We start from the raw sequence: 23575 nt of genomic DNA on the forward strand, positions 1-23575 counted from the left end.
GGGAAGAGGAGAAGAGAGAGAGGGGAAGAGGAGAGAGAGAGAGAGGAAGAGGAGAAGAGAGAGAGGAAGAGGAGAAGAGAGAGAGGAAGAGGAGAAGAGAGAGAGGAAGAGGAGAAGAGAGAGAGGAAGGATGAAGAGAGGGAGGAAGGAAGAAGAGAGGGAGGAAGGAAGAAGAGAGAGAGGAAGAGGAGAAGAGAGAGAGGGAGGAAGGAAGAAGAGAGGGAGGAAGGAAGAAGAGAGGGAGGAAGGAAGTAGAGAGAGAGGAAGAGGAGAAGAGAGGGAGAAAGGAAGAAGAGAGGGAGGAAGGAAGAAGAGAGAGAGGAAGGAAGAAGAGAGGGAGGAAGGAAGAAGAGAGGGAGGAAGGGAGGAAGGAAGGAAGAAGAATGAGGGAGATATTGATAGATAGATTTTTATAAACTGCACACCATTATCCTAATCCTGAGCTAGGATTATAGTAACCACCGATAGTGACTGCAGCCTTTAGCTATAAGCAAGTTCTCCTATGAATGATCCTGTGCTAATCTCGGCGGAGGTAATAAAGCATGGCATCGAGTTATTCCGAGCAGTTGGACCATGTCAATATGAGCAATGGTGAAATACACTCGGCAATCTGGAGCTGAGCCCCTGCTCCCCTGCCTGGTAATAATTTACAGAGGTATTACATGTACAGCCGCCTGATGAGATATTTATTGCCGGGGAGATCGGATAAGTAGATGGGCTCTGGCATCAGGGAAATAAATGATGGGCACATTTATGGCGCGTGCATCAATCAGAGGATATTTACACTTGCTCTGTAGTCGGGGAGGGCAGCTGTCAGTCTCGAGGAGGCATTGGCAGGTCTCATTTCACTGCTGTGATCCTACAACGTGCAGAGATTTATAGGTGACTACACGGTGTGCGGAGTCAGCCACTGAATGCAGAAGAAGAGCCGGCAATGGATATTTCTACTGTACATTACATTATCCGGCCTTTCTACACATCTCCACATCCAGGGTTATCATCAGCTCCACCTCCTTATTCTCCACCTCCTGTACATAGGAATTGCCCCAAGTTTTGCCACCTGTCTTACATTACACCAGGGGTCAGGGGAGCGGAAGACATTTTGACCAGCAGTGGCATGACTTGACCCTCGTGGGCTCCAATGAAAAATCTCCAAGAGGGCTCTGATCTATCATAGGTCATGATAGTGCTGGTCGTCTCACTTCTGCAAAAAGGGACCTTTTGGACCCATCTATGCACAAGGGCCGGAGTGAAAATTCAACCGTTGCACACATTATTGACCGACAGCAAAGGCTGCAATCCTTATCACAACCACTAGCTGGCCATATACAGAGACTAATAGCATAAGCATCTCCCAACAGAGCATCGCAAAATCATATTTTTTCTTTCAAAGCTAGCCATCTTGTGCCACTCATCTCAGGATCTGTCAACCAAAGAAGAAACACATAAGGACATATATGTAAATTGACTGTCCTGCCCTGCTAGAGTTGAGTTTTGCAGGATGCTGAGACAGCAGCCATGACGGTAGTCTATGGGCGCCGGACTACAGCCCTGCAACTCTGCTACTACCTGCGGCATCCCTGACACTTCTGATTAGTGCGCCACGTGACATCATTGTACCAAGACACACGCATGGACCTGGAGATGCCACAGGTAGTAGGAGCTTCACAGTGCTCTGGTCCATCGATCACCAATGTGTCTACTGGACCAGTGTCCTGCTAATAGTTTTGCTCAACTCTGCACGGTGTTAAAACTTTACACTTCACTCACTCCCTGGACTTGCTAATAGTGCGGCCATTGTAAAGGTGTGCGACCAATTATACATGTCTGCATCTGGTGAGAGGACCGACCACTGGGATCCATAATTTCTTCCCCCAAACATTGACCCATTAAGAGAGGCGGCCACTGGTTGCCACATCTAGGGGCCACACGTGTTCACTGCTCTCTACTCACTTCTTTGGGAGTTAGCACAGCATGCTGGCTCAGCCATTTCCATAGAAATAAATGGAGAGAACAGCAATTACATGCATCCGTCTCTCCATTCAGTACAAGCCTTGCAAAGGGGGCAGCTAGTAGCCACCTCCTCATCTTGCAAGGGGGCAGCTGCTGGCCACCTCGCCGCCTTGCAAGGGGGCAGCTGCTGGCCACCTCGCCGCCTTGCAAGGGGGCAGCTGCTGGCCACCTCGCCGCCTTGCAAGGGGGCAGCTGCTGGCCACCTCGCCGCCTTGCAAGGGGGCAGCTGCTGGCCACCTCGCCGCCTTGCAAGGGGGCAGCTGCTGGCCACCTCGCCGCCTTGCAAGGGACAGCTACTGGCCGCCTTGCAAGGGACAGCTACTGGCCGCCTCCCCGCCTTGCAAGGGACAGCTACTGGCCGCCTCTCCGCCTTGCAAGGGACAGCGACTGGCCACCTCCCCGCCTTGCAAGGGACAGCGACTGGCCACCTCCCCGCCTTGCAAGGGACAGCTACTGGCCACCTCCCCGCCTTGCAAGGGACAGCTACTGGCCACCTCCCCGCCTTGCAAGGGACAGCTACTGGCCACCTCCCCGCCTTGCAAGGGACAGCTACTGGCCACCTCCCCGCCTTGCAAGGGACAGCTACTGGCCACCTCCCCGCCTTGCAAGGGACAGCTACTGGCCACCTCCCCGCCTTGCAAGGGACAGCTACTGGCCACCTCCCCGCCTTGCAAGGGACAGCTACTGGCCACCTCCCCGCCTTGCAAGGGACAGCTACTGGCCACCTCCCCGCCTTGCAAGGGACAGCTACTGGCCACCTCCCCGCCTTGCAAGGGACAGCTACTGGCCACCTCCCCGCCTTGCAAGGGACAGCTACTGGCCACCTCCCCGCCTTGCAAGGGACAGCTACTGGCCACCTCCCCGCCTTGCAAGGGACAGCTACTGGCCACCTCCCCGCCTTGCAAGGGACAGCTACTGGCCACCTCCCCGCCTTGCAAGGGACAGCTACTGGCCACCTCCCCGCCTTGCAAGGGACAGCTACTGGCCACCTCCCCGCCTTGCAAGGGACAGCTACTGACCACCCTCCTGTCCGGAGGTGACAATTACTGTAGTCTGTAACTATGGAGACACATAGATCTACACATGAGCTGTATACTCCAAGTGGATTTTTTTTTTTTTTTACTGTAAAATGGTTTAATTTGCCTTTCTTTTAAACTTCACGAGGGGAATAGCCAGCCTGGAGGGAAAAAAAAAAACACACACCAGAATATTCTCCCCCTGTCCTTGTTCATTAGCCTCCGCTGGACCGAAAGTGATGACATCCCGACCACCTGTCACCTGACCCCGCGGCTAGTCAGTGACCTCAGCAGTAAGGCTGAGTAGGTTGTGATGCCATCTCTTCCATTCCGGCGCAGACGGTTGGAGCGGCAGTGATGGAGCAGGCAGCGGATTATGGTGGTTTGTCTTTTCTTATTTCTCCCGACTCGCTTTCCCTTTGTCAAGTTTAAAAACCTAGCAGAGAACCCCTCTAATGCAATAACAATGAATGCAGAAGTGTATGCTGCCCTCAAAGATAAGTGTGAATGTGCAAATGGACACGTTATAGAGCAGAGTTAGTAAGTGCGATCGTGTCTGCTCGCTCATCCCACCAGATGTCACCGGTAATGGCTCCTGTTCACATGCATTAACTCTTCTCGTAGTAGTCACTGACCTGCGGCTGCTCCATACTGAAGAGATAGCTCGCCATCAGCTGCAGAGCTTCAGGGCTGCTGGGGTGATATCCCAAGGCATTCGTTATGGCTTCTTTACATTTGTCACCAGCTCCTTCTTCCATGCTGTCCAAAAAGAAAACATCCAGCAATCTTCATTTCTTCATAATTAATTGTCATGCAGTCGCAAAGCTTGTGCAAAAATGACAGTTTCGAACCTATAATTGAAATATTGGCAAAATATTGCCTCCCAGTAAGGATGCAGTTGCACGTCCTGTGCATGTGATGGAACTACCGGTGCCCGGCTTGTTACAGTACAGTTATCAGATCTCGCCTCTATGTGTCCATCACATCACCAGGACGCTTTGTCATTTACTGGAAGTAAACCATTCAATTACAGCAAGCAGGAAACTTACAGATAGTCCATTAACTTTTCATCATGCACTACCCAATATTTGATAAAATATATAGTCACTAAAATTTTTTCTCTTGTTCATTTGCTTCCTAAAAGCAAAGATAACCAATTTTCCAAACAGTCTTCATTAATTATGCTGTTGCTACTCCAGCGTATCTCTAAGCGCTTTATCTACAAAAATATTACAAAACTCTCAGCGCTGCTGCTTTGTTCTGCTCTACCTTCCCTCTGTGTTAGAGATAGCTATAGGGAGGAAGATTGGATTGTACACAAATGGAGAGGGGAGAAAGCATGTGTAGGATCAGGGAGGGCAGAAAAAAGCTATAGATAAGGAGGAAAGCACATGGAGAGGTTATTAGTGCAGAAGAGCTGTGCTGATATATTAGCTAATGAACTCAGCTATAGCTTGGATACACACAGACCTCAGAAACAGGGTCATAACGATCTACGAAAGCAGCCGGCTCCCTGTGCGGCAATAAAGCTGATGTCAGCGTGCCAGGCATTGGCATTGCATGGCAGTGATGTAATGCGCCGCCATAGCAGGCACGCTGATGTCAGCTGCAGGCCTCTGTGCCGGCAACAGAAGAGGACGCAGCACGTTGAGGCACCGCTGCTCACAACTAGCCATTGTCATTCCTTCATTCATTTCGCTGTCTGATCGAAGTTTCAGATTTTTCTCTTGCGGGATTGTCTGTCCCTGTAATACATGCTGAATGTGAGGTCTGTATATCCAGGCCATAGCTGTGTTCATTAGCGAATATATCAGCACAGCTTCTTTTCTGCACTATTATCCTCTTCATGCTGATACTGATAAAACAATCCCTGGAGGACACAGCATTTTTTTTTTCCACTATAACTGGGGACATCCATAGGAGCCCCAGTAATAAAAAATATATCTATCACTAGTAGAGCTGATCTGGATCTGCCAAGGCTCAACAGATCTGCAATGCTCAACAGATCACATGATCGTCAGGTCCATTCAATGCATCGGCTCATTGATCTCTATGTAGATGGCAAAAGAGAAGACAGAAGTGGTTAAAAAAAAAACACTTCTGTCTTCTCATTAGAGCTGACAGCTCATCACCAGTCCTGTTCCTGCTAGATTGCAAGAGAAAATGGTCAGACGGGAAAGGGTTAAGTAGATTATTTGTACAGGTATATGAAAGAAATGCCAAGTGTGAACCAGTTCAAAGACTTGCAAACCTTCTCCCCCCCCAGACCGTCTCCCCCCCATCATTCCTGCATTCTCAGCACCACGGACAAGGTCACCAACACGGCTCTGAGCTTTCCATGTGAAGTCTAATTCAAAGGCTTCTTACTTTACCAAAGTGAAAATTACTGAAAACTAACAGAATAAAAAATATATATATATAAAAAATGTGATTTTCATGTCTTACACCTCGCAGGGTGCAAAAGAAAGAAGGGAAAAAAAAATGTAATTTACCAAAGATCAGTGAGATAAATCTCAGCGACAGAGCAGAGCGCTGCGGAGAGATCCTTTGTAGTCACCTCCATTTCATCAGAAAAGTTGGCTGCCCCCGACTGCGGAGTAAAGAGGAGAGATGAGACGATTAGATTTCCACAATAATGCTTCCCCTTCTTTAACAAATCTCCAGAACCAACAAGAAACTTTAACATATTAAGGAACCAACCTAAGAAATGTAGATATGCGGCAGCAACGAGTATAGGGAAGATCAGTTATTAAAGGGGCTGTCCATCCAGAAATGTAATTAGATAAGAATATAATAGAGAGTTATGCAACTCGATCTCTAGTTACAAGGTCCGCTCCTGGGTGGTCCGCTTCTGGTTTGTGGACAACTTTTTCAATGTAGAGAAATCCAGGAACCAGGGCACCAGACGTCCTCCTTTTGGTAACCTTATTAGTACAGAAAAATCACAATGTTTTGGCTCCGCAGGGCCTTTATCAAGCCAAAAAGAGAGATATGCATAATATTCACTTTATTAGTACAGAAAAATTACAATGTATCGGCAGCATAGGGCCTTTAACAAGCCAAAAAGGAAAGATATGCATAGGTCTCTTTTTTGTGACTTGATAAAGGCCCTGTGTGGCTGAAAAATGACAATGTTACAGCTTTGCAGGGCCTTTATCAAGCCACAAAAAAAGATATGCATAATAATCAATTTATTGGTGCAGAAAAATCACAACGTTTCGGCCGTGTAGGGCCATTATCAAGCCCTAAAAAAAAAACCGAGAGATGTGCACAATATTCACTTAGTACAGAAAAATCACAAAGTGATTATTATGCATAGCTCACTTTTTTTGTGGCTTGATAAAGGCCCTGCGCGGCCGAAACGTTGTGATTTTTCTGTACTAAAAGTGATTATTATGCCTGTCTCTCTTTTTTAGGGCTTGACAAAGGCCATGCGTGACTAAAAGGTGATTTTTCTGTACTAATAATGTGAATATTATGCATATCACTCTTTTTTTTTTGTGGCTTGATAAAGGCCCTGTGTGGCCGAAACGTGAATTTTCTGTACTAATAAAGTAAATATTATACATATCTCTCTTTTTTAGGCCTTGATAAAGGTCCTGCACGATGTGATGATTTTTCTGTACTAATAAGTTGCCCAAAAAAAAAAAGAGGACGCGAGGTGCACTGGTTCTTGGATTTCCCTGTATTGCTACAATCTTGTGTAGGGTTTCACCAAGTGTGCACTTACAACAGAGTGGAGCTCGGGACTCATCTATTGAAAGTATGAGCTTTTTCTGTGTGTGTAAAGGGGGCTGGTTAACTGCTTATTTCAATAGCCAAGCCAGCCCCCTTCTCTGTTCTTAAATCTACTGGCTTAGATATTGCAATGGTTTGTCAGCCAGCCCCCTCCATACACAACTCTGGTCACATATTAACGCAGGAAACGCGGTCCTAAGTTGGACACAAACCGAAAGAGGACCTGTTAGGACCCCCGAACTGCAGCTTAGAGTGAGCCTGTCACTTTAATATACCACTCTAAACCAGTGATACATAGATGCCAAAACCTTAGTGGAAAACCTGGGACCTGGGAGTTAAGGCCACTGTTTTGCTTTGCTAATAGAGGGAGGCTGTCCATCAAAGACAATGGACACACCCCTCCTCTATGATTGACAGAATACTTCACTGCCAATATCCCTTACCTGCATGTTAGTTTATACTGTCAGTTATTACTTCTAAGCCCATATTCTTGTAGGGTATAAAGTCCCTATAAAAGAAAAAATTGCACCTTCAGTGCTCTAATTGCTGAATCCATTCAGAAACTGAAGTTGAATTAAATATGCTAAATAGGGTGCAGTCTGGGTGTGGCCAAGAGGCTCAGCGCACCATTCCGTTCACTATCAGGAGGCCGGAGTGGTGCGGTGGGGGTTGTATCATGTATACGGTACTTTACATACTTGAAGAAAGAGCAACAAGATCATAATAAGTATGGACTCGAAGGGCACCTGAAAGGACACACTGGGCAATGCTAATAGCTGTTTATGGGGGTAAAGTGAGATGAAGGGATCCCTTTAAATCTGAAGATCGGGGCACATTTCAGACATTAAGTATATTAGTAAGTTGCATAATTTATTAATTTAAGCACATTTACCTACATTTTTTTTTTAGTTGGAAAACCACTTTAAATCCCACCCATTGAAACAAATGGCCAATCATGACATATATAGATGTGAGGGGGGGCGAGCCCCTCTAAGGGGACATTCACAAGTGTCTGATTTTGTTGCAGAAATTCACACCCCAAAAAATTAGTTCTTAATGAGATTGTTTTGGTTGAAGGTGATCAATCCCCACTTATAAGAAAGGGACAAGACATTTCTGTAAGAACCTGCCACATGTACATTCACCCTATAGAGAAGCTCTATGGCGCAGCACGTAAAAGGGGGTCTCAAGCATGAACCCCACCCTTTATGAAGTTTGCATGACATATCGACGGGGGCGTATTCATGAGAAGGGTGCTGCATATTTTGGTTTCACTGCCCTATTCTACGGGGCATGCCCCCATTTATTAATAGGGGGGGGGGGGGTCTAATGTATCCTAATCTCATGATTAGAGTGGAGAGAAGTAACAGAGGGTCCCCAGACCTGGAGGACCTATCCTGTCCTGACAGACAACCCATTGATGTGAATGGACTGTGTGTGTAATACTTAACTTCTCCTGTGGAGGCGCTGCAGGGAAACTGAACACTTATTACCAGGTGGGGCTAAATTTTACAGCCGACTACTGGGGGTCCCAGTAATTATATTAGTTTGTGCTGAGAACTAGAGAGTGGAGCCCATGTGTGATGGACAGGGAACGGAGGTCGGGATCTGAGGAGGATGGACTCGTTTAAGACAATATACACTGCTCAGTCTCGTTGGGGTGGGAGAACAGTGGTCAGTCGTGAGACGCGGACCCCCAGCTCTTACCACTTGGGGTTGGCTCTGGTAGGCGCAGATCATTACGTCTAGTCCCTTCTGGAAGTATTGTAAGGCTTCCTCCTTGCCATGGATCTGCCCCAGACACATGTACTTGGCGTGGCCCTTCTCTGGACTGAGATCTACAGCTTTTAAGAAAACCTGCTGAGGAGTTAAGGTCAGAAATGGATGATGCAGAGGCGGCTGACGCCACCATGGCCGGAGGTGGCAATCATATCATGCAGAGACAATTGTCCTGACTGGTCTAGTAACACCTCTCCTAGGCACAAACTACAGCTACAGGCACTGTACTGCCCCCTACCTGGGCTACAGGCATCATACCTCCAGCTGCTTGTGCTACATGACCTGTAACACCCACAACCTACTGCAATACCTGCACTACATGAACCGTACTGATCTGAACCGGTACTATATGTACTGTACCACTCTCTACGTGAACTACATCTCTCCACTGGAGCTACACGAGCCGCACAGCTCTCTCCCCGTAGCTACACGTGCCGCCCTACTGTCCACCAGCACTATATGTACTGTACTAATCTCTACGTGAACTACATCTCTCCACCGGAGCTAAACGAGCAGCACAGCTCTCCACTAAAGCTAAACGTGTTGCCTTGCTCTCTACCAGTGCTACGCATGCAGCCCTGCTCTCCACCAGCACTATAGGTACTGTACTCTTTCACTATTTTCTACCTGTACTTAACTGCTCTTTACTTACACTACATGTACCGCCCTACTCTCCAGTGGCACTATACGTGGCACACTGTTCTCCATGTGCTGCACTGGTATCACCGGTGCTACACATGTTGCACTGCTCTCTAACAGCGCTATATGTGCTGTACTATTCTGCTTTACTGTTTTCTACCTGTACTGCTCTTTACTTTCACTACATGTACCGCCCTGCTCTCCACCAACCCTATATGTACTGTGCTGCTCTTTAACTACATGTACTAAACCTCTCTCTATATGTGCTCCATGTATACTGTTTTCTACCTGTACTATATGTACTGTACTGCTCTCTACCTGTACTAAGCCTGGACTAGGTTTCACTTTGCATCACTTTGGCTCCCTGGAGATGTTCAGTGAAGCCAGGTCTACCCTTCATCGTCACCCTGCACATCCCCATGGAGGCATTGGGAGGTCAAGTTCTTCTGGGCCAGTCAGTGGGAAGGATGTCAATCACATAGGTGTGATTACAGTATCTGATGCAGGACTGGCCTCGGTGATGGAACATCCCACCTGATTAGTCCTCGCTAATCAGCATATGGTGGACAACGAGATACAGTGTAAATGGCTCTCGCCGTACGGCTGGGACACCGAGGACATTTTTCAAATGCAGGAATAAAGCTGTAAAGTGCATTGGTTGCAGATTTGGAGACTCGGGGGAAAAAAAAGGTTCCCTTTAATGACCAAACATTTCACATTTTTCGTCGACATAGCTGTATGAGGGCTCGTTTTTTCCGGGATGAGTTGTATTTCTCAATAGCACCATTTTCAGGTACATATAACTTATCACCCAACTATTAACTTTTTACTTTGGAGAAATAGCTTATTATTTTTATGTTTTACTACTTTTGCACACAACATTTACTTTTTCATCGCTCTTAATTCCATTTTTTTTGTAGGAGAAATGTATGAAAAACAGCAACTCTGCCATTGTTTTTAATTTTTATTATTGCACATTGCGGGAAATAGAAATGGATAGTTTTGTTTATTTAATACGGGTAGATATCATTATGGAGATACCTGATTTTTTTTCTCTTTTTTAACTTTTTGAAATTAAAACAATTACCGTACATTTTTTGGTTTACGGAGCTGTGTGAGGGCTTTTTGCCCTTTTGCACAACGAGCAGTAGTTTTTACTTATGCCGGTTTCACACGTCCGGATATTTCTGGTACCGGAAAAACGGGACCGGAGATATCTGTGTACCGTGTATCCGTGTGTGTCACACGTGTGGCAACCGTGTGCCGCTTCAGGACCACACGGACGGTGCCTGGTAATCAGCGCTGTTCCCAAGCGCTGGTGCTGAACGCTGCCCTCATCATGATTCCTGCCGGTGCTGCGATCAGCACCAGCAGGGACAGTGATGAGGGTAGTGGTAGTCTGCTCCCACAGTGTCCCTGTGTAAAAATAAGAATAAAATAATAAAATCTGTTATGCACACGCCCGGGCTAAGCGGCGTGTGCGTGTGATTGGTAGTGATTCCACTGGACCGTGCCGGAGAGTGAATGCCTGGAGGGGCGTGACTAAGTATTCACCCGATCCGACCAGGGTCGCACGACGGCATACGACGCCAGTGCACCAAGGAGGAACCGAGCAGAGGGACCAGGTGCTACTCCAGGACAGACCCCGGACACGGCTGTTGACCCACACAGGGGAATACAGGAACAGGCTGGTAGGCTGGCACACAGACTGGTGGGTATAGGCAGGCACGACTGGTATGCAGGCAGGCGGGTATGCAGGCAGGGGGGTAAAGGCAAGCACAGCTAGTGTGCAGACAGGGAGGCACTAGCAGGTAGGAACACAGGCGGGATAGGACCCAGTACACACCGGGACTCAGGAACAATACAGGCAGAGGGTTACAGGCAAGCACAGCTAGAGTGCAGACAAGGCTGAGCAGGGAGGACAGGGCTCTGTTCACACGGAACAGACAGGAAGGGAAAGACAGAGCCAGATACTCACACAGTACTTGCAGAGACAACAAGCAGGAGTTAGGTACGAGTTCAGACTCTGCAGAAAAAGGAAGGGAACGGACATAGAGGCAAAACAGGTAAAGGACAGGAGAGAGTTCAGACTGGAACTGAGTGTACGGAGGAGACCGACACTGCAGAGGGATACAGGAGCGGGTCTGGGAATACGGCCCCCAGAGAGGCGGAACGAACAGGCAAGGAGCGTGTTCAGACAGGACAGACCAGACACAGGAGCGGGTCTAGGAAATCGGCCACTAGAAGGCGGAACGAACAGGCAAGGAGCGAGTTCAGACAGGACAGACAAGAGAACACAGAAAGGACTCAGTTCAGACACGGGAGCTGATACCGCAAAGCAGGAGACATACAGGACTCAGTTCAGACACGAGAGCTGATACCGCAAAGCAGGAGACATACAGGACACAGTTCAGACACGGGAGCTGATACCGCAAAGCAGGAGACATACAGGACTCAGTTCAGACACGGGAGCTGATACCGCAAAGCAGGAGACATACAGGACTCAGTTCAGACACGGGAACTGATACAAAAAGCAGGAGACAAGAGATAGGACCTGGCACCTTCAGAGTGCAAGCACACACTGAAGGAAACACTATGCTCAGGCAGGGATAGAAGGGAGCTGCTGAGCTATATACCAAGTGACAGACAGCAATAGGCTGAGGACGCACAAGGGGTGTGACCCACAGCAGGTACAAAAGGCAGGAAGTGATCGGGCGCCGCCCTTAAGCAGCAGAAACAGACACAAACAGACAGCATGGAGGGAAGCCAGAGAGACATTCTGGACAGGAGATCAAGTGCGCCCTCTTGCACAGTGGGAGATGGGCCACCATGCAAGGACGCCGCCAGGTATGTTACAGTACCTCCCCCCTTACGCCCCCTCTTCTTCAGGCCTGCCAGAATCTTCCGCAGGGAATTCGAGGGCCAGTCGTTCACTGGGTTGGAGGGGGACAGAGACTTAAGGGTAATCTCTGCTTCGAGGTACATCTTGTCAAGCTCACAGGAAGAAATAGACGGGTTATCAGGTACATAATGAGGAAAAGTCACTGTCTCTTTGTTATCTGGTGGTATCCCGGAGGATTCAGGAAACAACTGGAGGTCCTCCGCCGGGTCAGAAGAGTGCAGAGGCTCAGAGAAAACAACTGCTTCAGAGTACACTAGGTCGGACTCACTGGAGGAAGCAGGCGAGGTATCGGGTACCGAGTATAGGAAAGTCTCTGTCCATTCACCACCAGGTGGCACCCCGAAGGGTTCTGGAGACAGCTGGCGGTCCTCCGCCTGGTCAGAGGGGTGTAGAGACTCACGGGTAACCTCTGCTTCAGAGTACACTAGGTCGGACTCACTGGAGGAAGCAGGCGAGGTATCGGGTACCGAGTATAGGAAAGTCTCTGTCCATTCACCACCAGGTGGCACCCCGAAGGGTTCTGGAGACAGCTGGCGGTCCTCCGCCTGGTCAGAGGGGTGTAGAGACTCACGGGTGACCTCTGCTTCAGAGTACACTAGGTCGGACTCACTGGACGAAGCAAGCGAGGTATCAGATCCAGGATATAGGAAAGTCTCTGTCCATTCACCACCAGGTGGCACCCCGAAGGATTCTGAACACAACTGGAGGTCCTCCGCCTGGTCGGAGGGGTGTAGAGACTCAGGAGTAACCTCTGCTTCGGAGTACACTAAGTTGGACTCACTGGACGAAGCGAGCGAGGTATCAGGTACAGAGTATAGGAGAGTCTCTGTCCTTTCGCTACCAGGTAGCACCCCGAAGGGTTCAGGAGACAACTGGAGATCCTCCGCCTGGTCGGAGGGGTGTAGAGACTCGGAGGTAACTACCACTTTGGGGTACCCATTGTCAGGCTCACAGGATGAAGCGGACAAAGTATTGAGTACCGGGTGTAGAGAAGTCTCTCTCCATTTGTCATCGAGTGGTATCCCGGAGGGTTCAGGAGGCAACAGGGGATCCTCCGCCAGGTAGTAGAGGTGCACAGACTCTGAGGTAACCACAGCTTTGGAGCATCCTTGGACATGCACACCGGTTAAAGAGAAAGAAGCATCTGATGCCGGGTGCAGGAAGTTCTCCTGTGTGGAGTCTGGATGGGCAGGAGTCTCTTCGGCCAGGAGAACTGGTGCACTACCCACGCACATTACCCATTGGGGTTTCTCCGGGATACAGGGAGATGAAGCTTCAGTAGGGACTTCAAGGTTGGGGTCAGGAGGTCTCAGGGAGGACAGACCCTGGCGTGACGGCTTGCCTCTAAGTCTAGCACGTCTGGACTGCCTCTTGAGGTTGAGAGAAGTATTCCGGAAAGTGTAGTCACCCTGTGAGGATTCTGGGTGGGCAGTAGTCTCATTGGGCTGGAGGACTATTGCGCTACCCACACACATTACCCGTCGGGGCTGCTCCGGGATATTGGGAAGTGAAGCTTCAGCAGGGGCTTCAGAGTTAGGGTCCTCGAAGACCATACGAAAGGCCACCAGGAAGGCCTGCAGGTCAAGGATGACAGGATCCCATGCTTCCCATAGGGGGGTGACCCATTTCAAGGCATCACCCGCTAGGTAGTCAATCATAAAGGCCACTTTAGCCCAATCGGAAGGAAAATAGAGAGGGTAGGCCTTAAAGTGTAGCATGCATTGCTCCACAAATGCACGACACTGTCTTGGATCCCCATAGTAACGTGGCGGATCCGCAGGAACGAGAGCTGATAGATCCATCTGGACGGGTGCGTAATTCGCCTGGAACTCCGCTAAAGGGGGAAAAAAATTTATTTATTTATTTTAATGCATGTATTCGCTGGAAAAACTTCTCAAAGAGCGAAGGCCGTGGGGCTCAACGGGAACCATGGCCTGAGCATGCTGTTATGCACACGCCCGGGCTAAGCGGCGTGTGCGTGTGATTGGTAGTGATTCCACTGGACCGTGCCGGAGAGTGAATGCCTGGAGGGGCGTGACTAAGTATTCACCCGATCCGACCAGGGTCGCACGACGGCATACGACGCCAGTGCACCAAGGAGGAACCGAGCAGAGGGACCAGGTGCTACTCCAGGACAGACCCCGGACACGGCTGTTGACCCACACAGGGGAATACAGGAACAGGCTGGTAGGCTGGCACACAGACTGGTGGGTATAGGCAGGCACGACTGGTATGCAGGCAGGCGGGTATGCAGGCAGGGGGGTAAAGGCAAGCACAGCTAGTGTGCAGACAGGGAGGCACTAGCAGGTAGGAACACAGGCGGGATAGGACCCAGTACACACCGGGACTCAGGAACAATACAGGCAGAGGGTTACAGGCAAGCACAGCTAGAGTGCAGACAAGGCTGAGCAGGGAGGACAGGGCTCTGTTCACACGGAACAGACAGGAAGGGAAAGACAGAGCCAGATACTCACACAGTACTTGCAGAGACAACAAGCAGGAGTTAGGTACGAGTTCAGACTCTGCAGAAAAAGGAAGGGAACGGACATAGAGGCAAAACAGGTAAAGGACAGGAGAGAGTTCAGACTGGAACTGAGTGTACGGAGGAGACCGACACTGCAGAGGGATACAGGAGCGGGTCTGGGAATACGGCCCCCAGAGAGGCGGAACGAACAGGCAAGGAGCGTGTTCAGACAGGACAGACCAGACACAGGAGCGGGTCTAGGAAATCGGCCACTAGAAGGCGGAACGAACAGGCAAGGAGCGAGTTCAGACAGGACAGACAAGAGAACACAGAAAGGACTCAGTTCAGACACGGGAGCTGATACCGCAAAGCAGGAGACATACAGGACTCAGTTCAGACACGAGAGCTGATACCGCAAAGCAGGAGACATACAGGACACAGTTCAGACACGGGAGCTGATACCGCAAAGCAGGAGACATACAGGACTCAGTTCAGACACGGGAGCTGATACCGCAAAGCAGGAGACATACAGGACTCAGTTCAGACACGGGAACTGATACAAAAAGCAGGAGACAAGAGACAGGACCTGGCACCTTCAGAGTGCAAGCACACACTGAAGGAAACACTATGCTCAGGCAGGGATAGAAGGGAGCTGCTGAGCTATATACCAAGTGACAGACAGCAATAGGCTGAGGACGCACAAGGGGTGTGACCCACAGCAGGTACAAAAGGCAGGAAGTGATCGGGCGCCGCCCTTAAGCAGCAGAAACAGACACAAACAGACAGCATGGAGGGAAGCCAGAGAGACATTCTGGACAGGAGATCAAGTGCGCCCTCTTGCACAGTGGGAGATGGGCCACCATGCAAGGACGCCGCCAGGTATGTTACAAAATCCATATACTCACCTGTCCAGAGATGTCCCCCGCAGTAATCCATGTGACTGCTGAAGTCGGGGAGTAGGGAGAATGAGCCGCTCCGGAGCTGAAGCTCAGGAACGGTGTCCTGTCACTCATTCTCCCCGGAGTCTCTGCATCAGCAGTCAAAGGATTACAGCGGGGGACATCTCCGGAAAGGTGAGTATAAGGATTTTATTATTTTATACCGTATAACTGTTTGATCATTTTTGGGATGAGCAAAAACAAAAATTCTGGCATTTTTTTTGGTATGTTTGTTTGCAGTGTGTACCTTCCAGGAACATTCTCTCTCTGTAAAACTCTTCAAATGCTGTGGTCACTAAGCACCCACGGCATCTGGGGATTTACATTGCTGGGCTCAGATCTATCTTTTTTGGCGTTTTCTAAGCCAAAAATGATACTCCAACCAATGACTAAAGTAGCATTCCCGGCGCAGCGCATGGAGGTGCACGCCACTGAGAAGAGGAACCAAATTCATTAAAATGATATTCCCATCTCCAAGATCCTATCCCAATATGTAGTAGGTGTAATATTAATAATAATATTAGCAAATACTTCCAATTAGAAATGTAGTAGAGTTCTTCTGATAACTACAGGTGCTTTTCACAAAATTAGAATATCATCAAAAAGTTTATTTCAGTTCTTCAATACAAAAAGTGAAACTCATATATTTATATAGAGTCATTACAAACAGAGTGATCTATTTCAAGTGTTTATTTCTGTTAATGTTGATGATTATGGCTTACAGCCAATGAAAACACAAAAGTCATTATCTCAGCAAATTAGAATAATTAACAAAAAACACCTGCAAAGGCTTCAGAAGAGTTTAAAAAGGTCCCTTGGTCTGTTTCAGTAGGCTCCACAATCATGGGGAAGACTGCTTACTTCTTTTGTATTGAAGAACTGAAATAAATTAACTTTTTGATGATATTCTAATTTTGTGAGAAGCACCTGTAGGTCTCTTTCCTCATGTGCAGGGCATTACAGTAGCTTAGGTATCCATGGTTACGACCACTCATAGTGACAGTTTGTTGCTAGTGATTGTAACCATGGATACCAAAGCTACTGCAATGCCCTGCACATGGGGTAAGTAACATAACTTATCAGAAGAACTATACTATATTTCTAACTGGAGGTATTTACTAATATTATTATTACTACTACACCTACTACATATTGGGATAGGATCTTAGAGACGGGAATACCCCTTTAAGTGGCGTACACCTTTTGATGAATTTGGCACCTTCTATTTTAACAAAACTAACATAGTGTGAGGGTGCGAGTCTTGATGAATCAGTCCCATTGTAGATAAGTAGAGGACAGATGGAAAAGCAGAAACCTGCAGAATCAGACTACAAAGGTTATGTTTGTAGTCTGTAACCATGGAGACCCAAAAGGTCAATATAGAAGCAGTCTAGATGAAACAGTAAGTGTATGTTCAGACAAGGCATTTTTTTTTTTTTTTTTTTTTTTTTTTACGCCTGTTAGCAAGAAAAATGCATCCATTACACTCGTTTTTTCATGTATACATTCAAATGGGTAAAAAAATGCTACAGGAATTATTTGAAAAATGTATTAATGTGTTAAAATAGTATGTGGATGACATTTTGGAAACTACATTGATTACTCCAGGATTATAAAATGCCTTGGTTTTTTTTTGTGCTTGAAAAACGCACATGGAAAAAAATAACGCTGCAAATACTCAACATGTGAACAAGGCCTTAGATATTTTTTTTTTTGCTTACTTTTATTTGTGATACATTAGAGTAATAACTGGATGGAGAAGATACAGATATCTCTCAAATTATGTGTTTTTTTTACTTTAGAAAAAGTCTACAAGATTGGCACATACCACCGGGCACCATGAAAGGAGTGGGTTAGGATTTTTAACGGCACATGATGGATTTTACGATGGGGTAAACTCTAAATAAATAATCACGTACCCCTCTCAATTCTATAGGAAAATTATGTGGAGTTGTTTCCCTATTAGATAAGGGAAATTACAGTGGGTATGGAAAATATTCAGACCCCTTAAAATTTTTCACTCTTTGTTTCATTGCAGCCATTTGGTAAATTCTAAAAAGTTAATTTTTTTCTCATTAAAGTACACTCTGCACCCCATCTTGACTGAAAAAAACAGAAATGTAGAAATTTTTGCAAATTTATTAAAAAAGAAAAACTGAAATATCACATGGTCATAAGTATTCAGACCCTTTGCTCAGACACTCAGATTTAAGTCACATGCTGTCCATTTCCTTGTGATCCTCCTTGAGATGGTTCTACTCCTTCATTGGAGTCCAGACGTGTTTAATTAAACTGATAGGACTTGATTTGGAAAGGCACACACCTGTCTATATAACACCTCACAGCTCACAGTGCATGTCAGACCAAATGAGAATCATGAGCTCAAAGGAACTGCCCAGGGAGCTCAGAGACAGAATTGTGGCAAGGCACAGATCTGACCAAGGTTATAAAATAATTTCTGCATTACTCAAGGTTCCTAAGAGCACAGTGACCTCTATAATCCTTAAATGGAAGAAGTTTGGGACCACCAGAAGTCTTCCTAGACCTGGCGGTCCAGCCAAACTGAGCAATCGTGGGAGAAGAGCCTTGGTGAGAGAAGTAAAGAAGAACCCCAAGATCACTGTGGCTGAGCTCCAGAGATGCAGTAGGGAGATGGGAGAAAGTTCCACAAAGTCAACTATCACTGCAGCCCTCCACCAGTCGGGCCTTTATGGCAGAATGGCCCAACAGAAGCCTCTCAGTGCAAGACATATGAAAGCCCGCATAGAGTTTGCTCAAAAACACATGAAGGACTCCCAGACTATGAGAAAAAAGATTCTCTGGTCTGATGAGACGAAGATAGAACTTTTAAGTGATAATTTTAAGCGGTATGTGTGGAGAAATCCAGGCACTGCTCATCACCTGCCCAATACAATCCCAACAGTGAAACATGGTGGTGGCAGCATCATGCTATGGGGGTGTTTTTCAGCTGCAGGGACAGGACGACTGGTTGCAATTGAAGGAAACATGAATGCGGCCAAGTACAGAGATATCTTGGATGAAAACCTCTTCCAGATTGCTCTGGACCTCAGACTTGGCTGAAGGTTCACCTTCCAACAAGACAATGACCCTAAGCACACAGCTAAAATAACAAAGGAGTGGCTTCAGAACAACTCTGTGATCATTCTTGACTGGCCCAGCCAGAGCCCTGACCTAAACCCAATTGAGCATCTGTGGAGAGACCTGAAAATGGCTGTCCACCAACGTTCACCATCCAACCTGACGGAACTGGAGAGGATCTGCAAGGAAGAATGGCAGAGAGTCCCCAAATCCTGGTGTGAAAAACTTGTAGCATCATTCCCAAGAAGACTCATGGCTGTACTAGATCAAAAGGGTGCTTCTACTCAATATTGAGCAAAGGGTCTGAATACTTATGACCATGTGATATTACTTTTTTTTTTAAATAAATTTGTGAAAATTTCTACATTTCTGGTATTTTTCCGTCAATATGAGGTGCAGAGTGTACTTTAATGGAAAAAAAATAACTTTTTAGAATTTACCAAATGGCTGCAATGAACACAAAGAGTGAAAAATGTAAAGGGGTCTGAATACTTTCCATACCCACTGTAAATATACAAAGAGCAGGTGTCACACTGTCACAGAATACTGGAGGTAGGGGGCCTAAGCTGACCCTAAGCTGGGGCCCTGACTAATCCCTCATCCTGGAGGTACTGTTAAAGGTACAGAGGTCCAGGCCGCCAGCGTAACCCCTACCTTCTGAGGATCCCTGCACCTAAGTAATCTAGTCCTGAGAAGGACCCCGATCACAACAATAGGGAACCCGAAATAATATGCCCACACACAGTATTTAGACGAACGAGACAGTACAAGGGAAAAACCAAAACCACCTTGCATACAACTTCTAAACAACTACAACAGAGGGAACACCAACGGGAAAGGAGATAAATGATAAAGCGAGGAAAGGGAAAACACACTTCCAAATACACTTATCTCAGCAACTCCAAACACCACGATCCGCTCTGTAAGTCTGAATGAAAAGCTTTCACCGACACCTCCCAAACAGACCTGCAGGAATATAAAGGAGTCTCACTAAAGAAGCATTGATTGCAGCTGGGCGAGGCTGGACCTCAGCTAGCCCAGAGAGAGAGAGAATTAACTCCTACACTGCCGAGAAAACACAAAGCACCAACAAGTCAGCTGCGAGAAGTCAGGCTGTGTACTCGTGACGATCTTCGTGGCAACACACCCGTGACAGCAGGACCCAATATTAAGTAATAATATCAGAAGATCTCCCAATATCTATGGCTTAAATCCCTGAGTAACACTTTGCGGACTCCATATACAAAGGATATTTGTTTGGCTTTTTCCGCATTTCCCAATTCCATACAGATGTTTCCCATCATATCCAGGATCTCAAGGTTTTCCGGCTCCAAATCCAGGGCTCTCTGGCAGAAGAGCTGGGCCATCTCAAAGTTAAAATTGTCCAGATACTCTTCAGTCTGAAATATAGAAGATGCAGGTTGAGATTTATTGGAGTTTGGACACTGCCGTATAATCAGACGAATAAACGAAAACTCCAGTAAAATTAAAGGGTTTTTCCAAGTGGGCAGGTTATCACCTATCCACAAGTTAGGTGATCACTGGGGGTCTGACCGCTGGGACCTTCATGACTCTGTGAAATGGGCTCTGAAATGCCGAGTACAGAACTCTGTTCTCTCCAGCAGCCCCATAGTCAATAAATTTGGCGAAGGTAGGCATGGGCGCATGTCCGTACCCCGTTCTAGCAGCGATTGGACCCCCATCTACACTGTAGTAGAGCCTCGTTCTCACTGATGAGCAAGAATGATGATTTTTGGACTAAAGAATCTCTCACCCAACCACAAGAGAGTTGATAGGCAAGACCGCCATTGATCACCACATCGGGGGATCCTTGACCGCCAGTCGGCTAGGACATAGAATGGTGCGCTGGTTGGGCATCCCGCTATCCAAAGGGAATGGTGCCTAGGAATACAGCCGAACCGGGGGTCTAGTATTTTTGGAATATGTGTGAAGAAATACCAACCCATCGCTTGTTCACTCACGATTCAAGGAGAGTTGAGGAAGTTTACAGTCCAAGGTCAATATAAAGGCAGCCGGGCTAATAAGCAAAAAATTTGCTCAAAACCCCATGCCTTAAAGGAGTTGACTGGGCATATCGTGTACTGATGAGATAGGTCATGAATATCAGATCGGGAGGAGGGGGCTCTGACATGCGGTACCCCCACCGATCAGCTGTCATGAGCGCCGACCATATGAAAGCCGTGTACGGAGCAGAGCAGCTTGGCTACTTTCAATGTACAGCAGATACTGTCAAGAACTGCAGATCAGATCCAATTCAAGAGAATAGTGTCGGTCCCCACCGATCGGATTTTGATGACAAAACCTTAAAGTGAAGTGGCCCATTAGGGGCCACTGATTGGCTGCACCGCTGACGTGATCTAACAATGTCACACAAGCCTCAAAGCTGAGTATAGGCTGATTTTATTTTACAAGGAGCTATATAGCAATTGAGAAGGGGCTGGCTGATTAGAGGACAACTCCTTTAATTTTTAAAATTCAACATTAAGGTGCAATAGTCAACACAATGCTAATATTCTTAAAAAGTTGCATTGGCGTAATTAACTTACAATTTATCAACAATTAGTAAATACAGAGTGGCGGAGCTGGAATGAGTGCACTAAAGAGTTGGTGCAAATTACAGCATTTTTATTTATTTTTTTTACAAAAGTCAGCCTAAGAATATTAAAAAACTACAATTTTTCATCATGTCACTAAAGCATGATGAAACCTTGCTCACCCTTCTACCTTGACCCTATAAAGTGGGAAGAACCTCAATGAAGTCGTCTATTGTGACCAGGTGACAGCTCTCATCTTTTATATTTTTACGTGGTATATGGCTGAAAAAAGAAATAGATTATATAAAATATATATATATATATATATATAATCACAACAGATGGAATTCTCAAGGATTCTGCAGCTTCTATTTGCTGTTTGTTGGTATCGTTACCTTTTCTAATAATTGATGAATGGAGTATTTTTCAGCAGTTTTCTTTCTGGCCTTGTTCTGCATCCTATTTTTCATCCGATCTTGAGCCGACAGACCAGCGATGTCATCTGCTAAAAGGGATCAAGACAAAACTAAACAATTCCCTGCGTGTGTACATTATGAGATCATATGCTATCACTGGAAATATATATATATATATATATATATATATATATATATATATATATATATATATATATATATATATATATATATATATATACACAGTACAGACCAAAAGTTTGGACACACCTTCTTATTTAAAGATTTTTCTGTATTTTCATGACTATGAAAATTGTACATTCACACTGAAGACATCAAAACTATGAATTAACACATGTGGAATTATATACTTAACAAAAAAGTGTGAAATAACTGAAAATATGTCTTATATTCTAGGTTCTTCAAAGTAGCCACCTTTTGCTTTGATGACTGCTTTGCACACTCTTGGCATTCTCTTGATGAGCTTCAAGAGGTAGTCACCGGAAATGGTTTTCACTTCACAGGTGTGCCCTGTCAGGTTTAATAAGTGGGAATTCTTGCCCATTTGCCAAAAGTTGGTAATTTTGGCCTCTATTGGGCCAGTGTGCAAAATAAAGTATGGGATAGGGTAGTGGACTGTGCAGGATGCTGCCTGAGTATTCAGGTAGTTGGAGCTCCTGCCACTACGCTCTGCTGTATAACACTGGTCATCGCAGTTCCAGCACTGCTACATCAAGCATACGTCTGCTACACATATGCGCTACATGTGAACGAACCCATAGTCCTGGGCTGTGCAGCGACTCTAACAGTTCGCTTTTTTTGTATGCTAAATTTTTTTTTACATTTTATATATATATATATATATATAAAAAGTGTGAATGAGGCCTAAATGTCCTAGGGAGAGGGGGAAACCAAGTCAGAGCTGGGGCTACTCATCTCTCAGGAGGAATCAGAAATGGAGGGTGGTCCCCACACATACAGTGCTGCAGGCAGGATCAGTCCTCTATCTTGTGGAATGACCATCTTCAATCTATAGGGTTACTCCAGTATGGACATTCTTTACGTTAAAATTTCTTACAACTTTTTATCAAAGTTGGTGCAACTTTTTCAGTTCCATTCTGTAAATGCAGAAAACTTGCACATCCACCGTGAAATAAACGCAGCAAAGTTTACGTGATCAGATGCAGCAGACAAGTAGCGTATTTCTACAAAGGCTGAAGTGGCCGTTTAACCCTTGCCTTACAGCGCTGCGACCAGAATAGCACGCAGCAAAGTAGCAGAGCTACAAATCGCAACACACTAATTCCAAAAAGAACATTTCCATTCTACAGATCCCTCCTCTGCAACCTGCAGCTGTTGTGAAACTACAGTTCCCAGCATGCCCTGAAGTCTCCCACTAGTTGCCTCCTGCTCACCTGCACCCCTTCCTCTCTGCCTCCTCCTGGCCTTGCTGCTCTTCCTCTTGGCCTGTCCTCCCATAGATGCAGATGGTAGAAAGTAAAGCAGAGAAGTTGCAGCTGATCTCAGCTCTCTTCCTGCAGCACCATGTGCACCATCAGCGTGGCTGTCAGCTGCAACGGCGTCTGAGAAGGGACAAACCTCCTCCACAAGCAAAGCTGACACTGGCATAGCCGCTGCTGCTGATCTCTGTGCAGTCTGTCTGGACTTTTCTGAGTATTTCCAGATGTTCTTTATGTTCAGTAATAAATCTTCTATCATGTATCTGTGCATTTATGATGAATGAGCCATTTTGTATTCTCTTGAATTAAGTTACGCTAATGTTACTTGTGCTATTTATCTTTATTTATAATTATTTGTTTTATCTGTGCTCATCACAACGCCAGTGTCCGTTTCACTCATTCATTTATTCATTCATTTATTCATTCATTTATTATCTCAACATTTAACCCCTTCCCGCTGCAGCAGATTTTACTTCTTGCTCTTTTATTTCTTCTACCAAGTTCATTTTTTTGCCACTCATTTATGCCAAACCATGGTTTGTTTGTTTTTTGCAAG

At 46.4% G+C, this 23575-nt stretch overlaps 1 protein-coding gene across 8 annotated transcripts in view; it reads right to left on the minus strand.

The window, feature by feature from the left end:
• The window catches only part of LOC141264961 (uncharacterized), a 497475-nt gene extending 474298 nt beyond the window's left edge, over positions 1 to 23177 (minus strand). For 5 of the 8 annotated variants that reach the window (XM_073677414.1, XM_073677416.1, XM_073677415.1 and 2 more), the window contains exons 1-6: positions 22975 to 23161; positions 21539 to 21648; positions 19842 to 19988; positions 8475 to 8624; positions 5522 to 5619; positions 3665 to 3788 (exon numbers count right to left, since the gene is read on the minus strand). In XM_073677414.1, coding sequence (XP_073533515.1) covers positions 3665 to 3788; positions 5522 to 5619; positions 8475 to 8624; positions 19842 to 19988; positions 21539 to 21648; positions 22975 to 23038 — 693 coding nt within the window. In that variant the 5' untranslated portion in view covers positions 23039 to 23161. Of the gene's footprint in view, positions 1 to 3664; positions 3789 to 5521; positions 5620 to 8474; positions 8625 to 19841; positions 19989 to 21538; positions 21649 to 22974 lie in introns of all 8 variants that reach the window. The other 3 variants (XM_073677412.1, XM_073677420.1, XM_073677419.1) reach the window with 2 other exon arrangements.
• Between the last annotated feature and the right edge of the window lie 398 nt (positions 23178 to 23575).

This window comes from Phyllobates terribilis, unplaced genomic scaffold (genome assembly GCF_046119375.1).
Source record: "Phyllobates terribilis strain yellow unplaced genomic scaffold, ASM4611937v1 Scaffold_4__5_contigs__length_816908805, whole genome shotgun sequence".
NCBI classification, from domain to species: Eukaryota; Metazoa; Chordata; class Amphibia; order Anura; family Dendrobatidae; genus Phyllobates; species Phyllobates terribilis.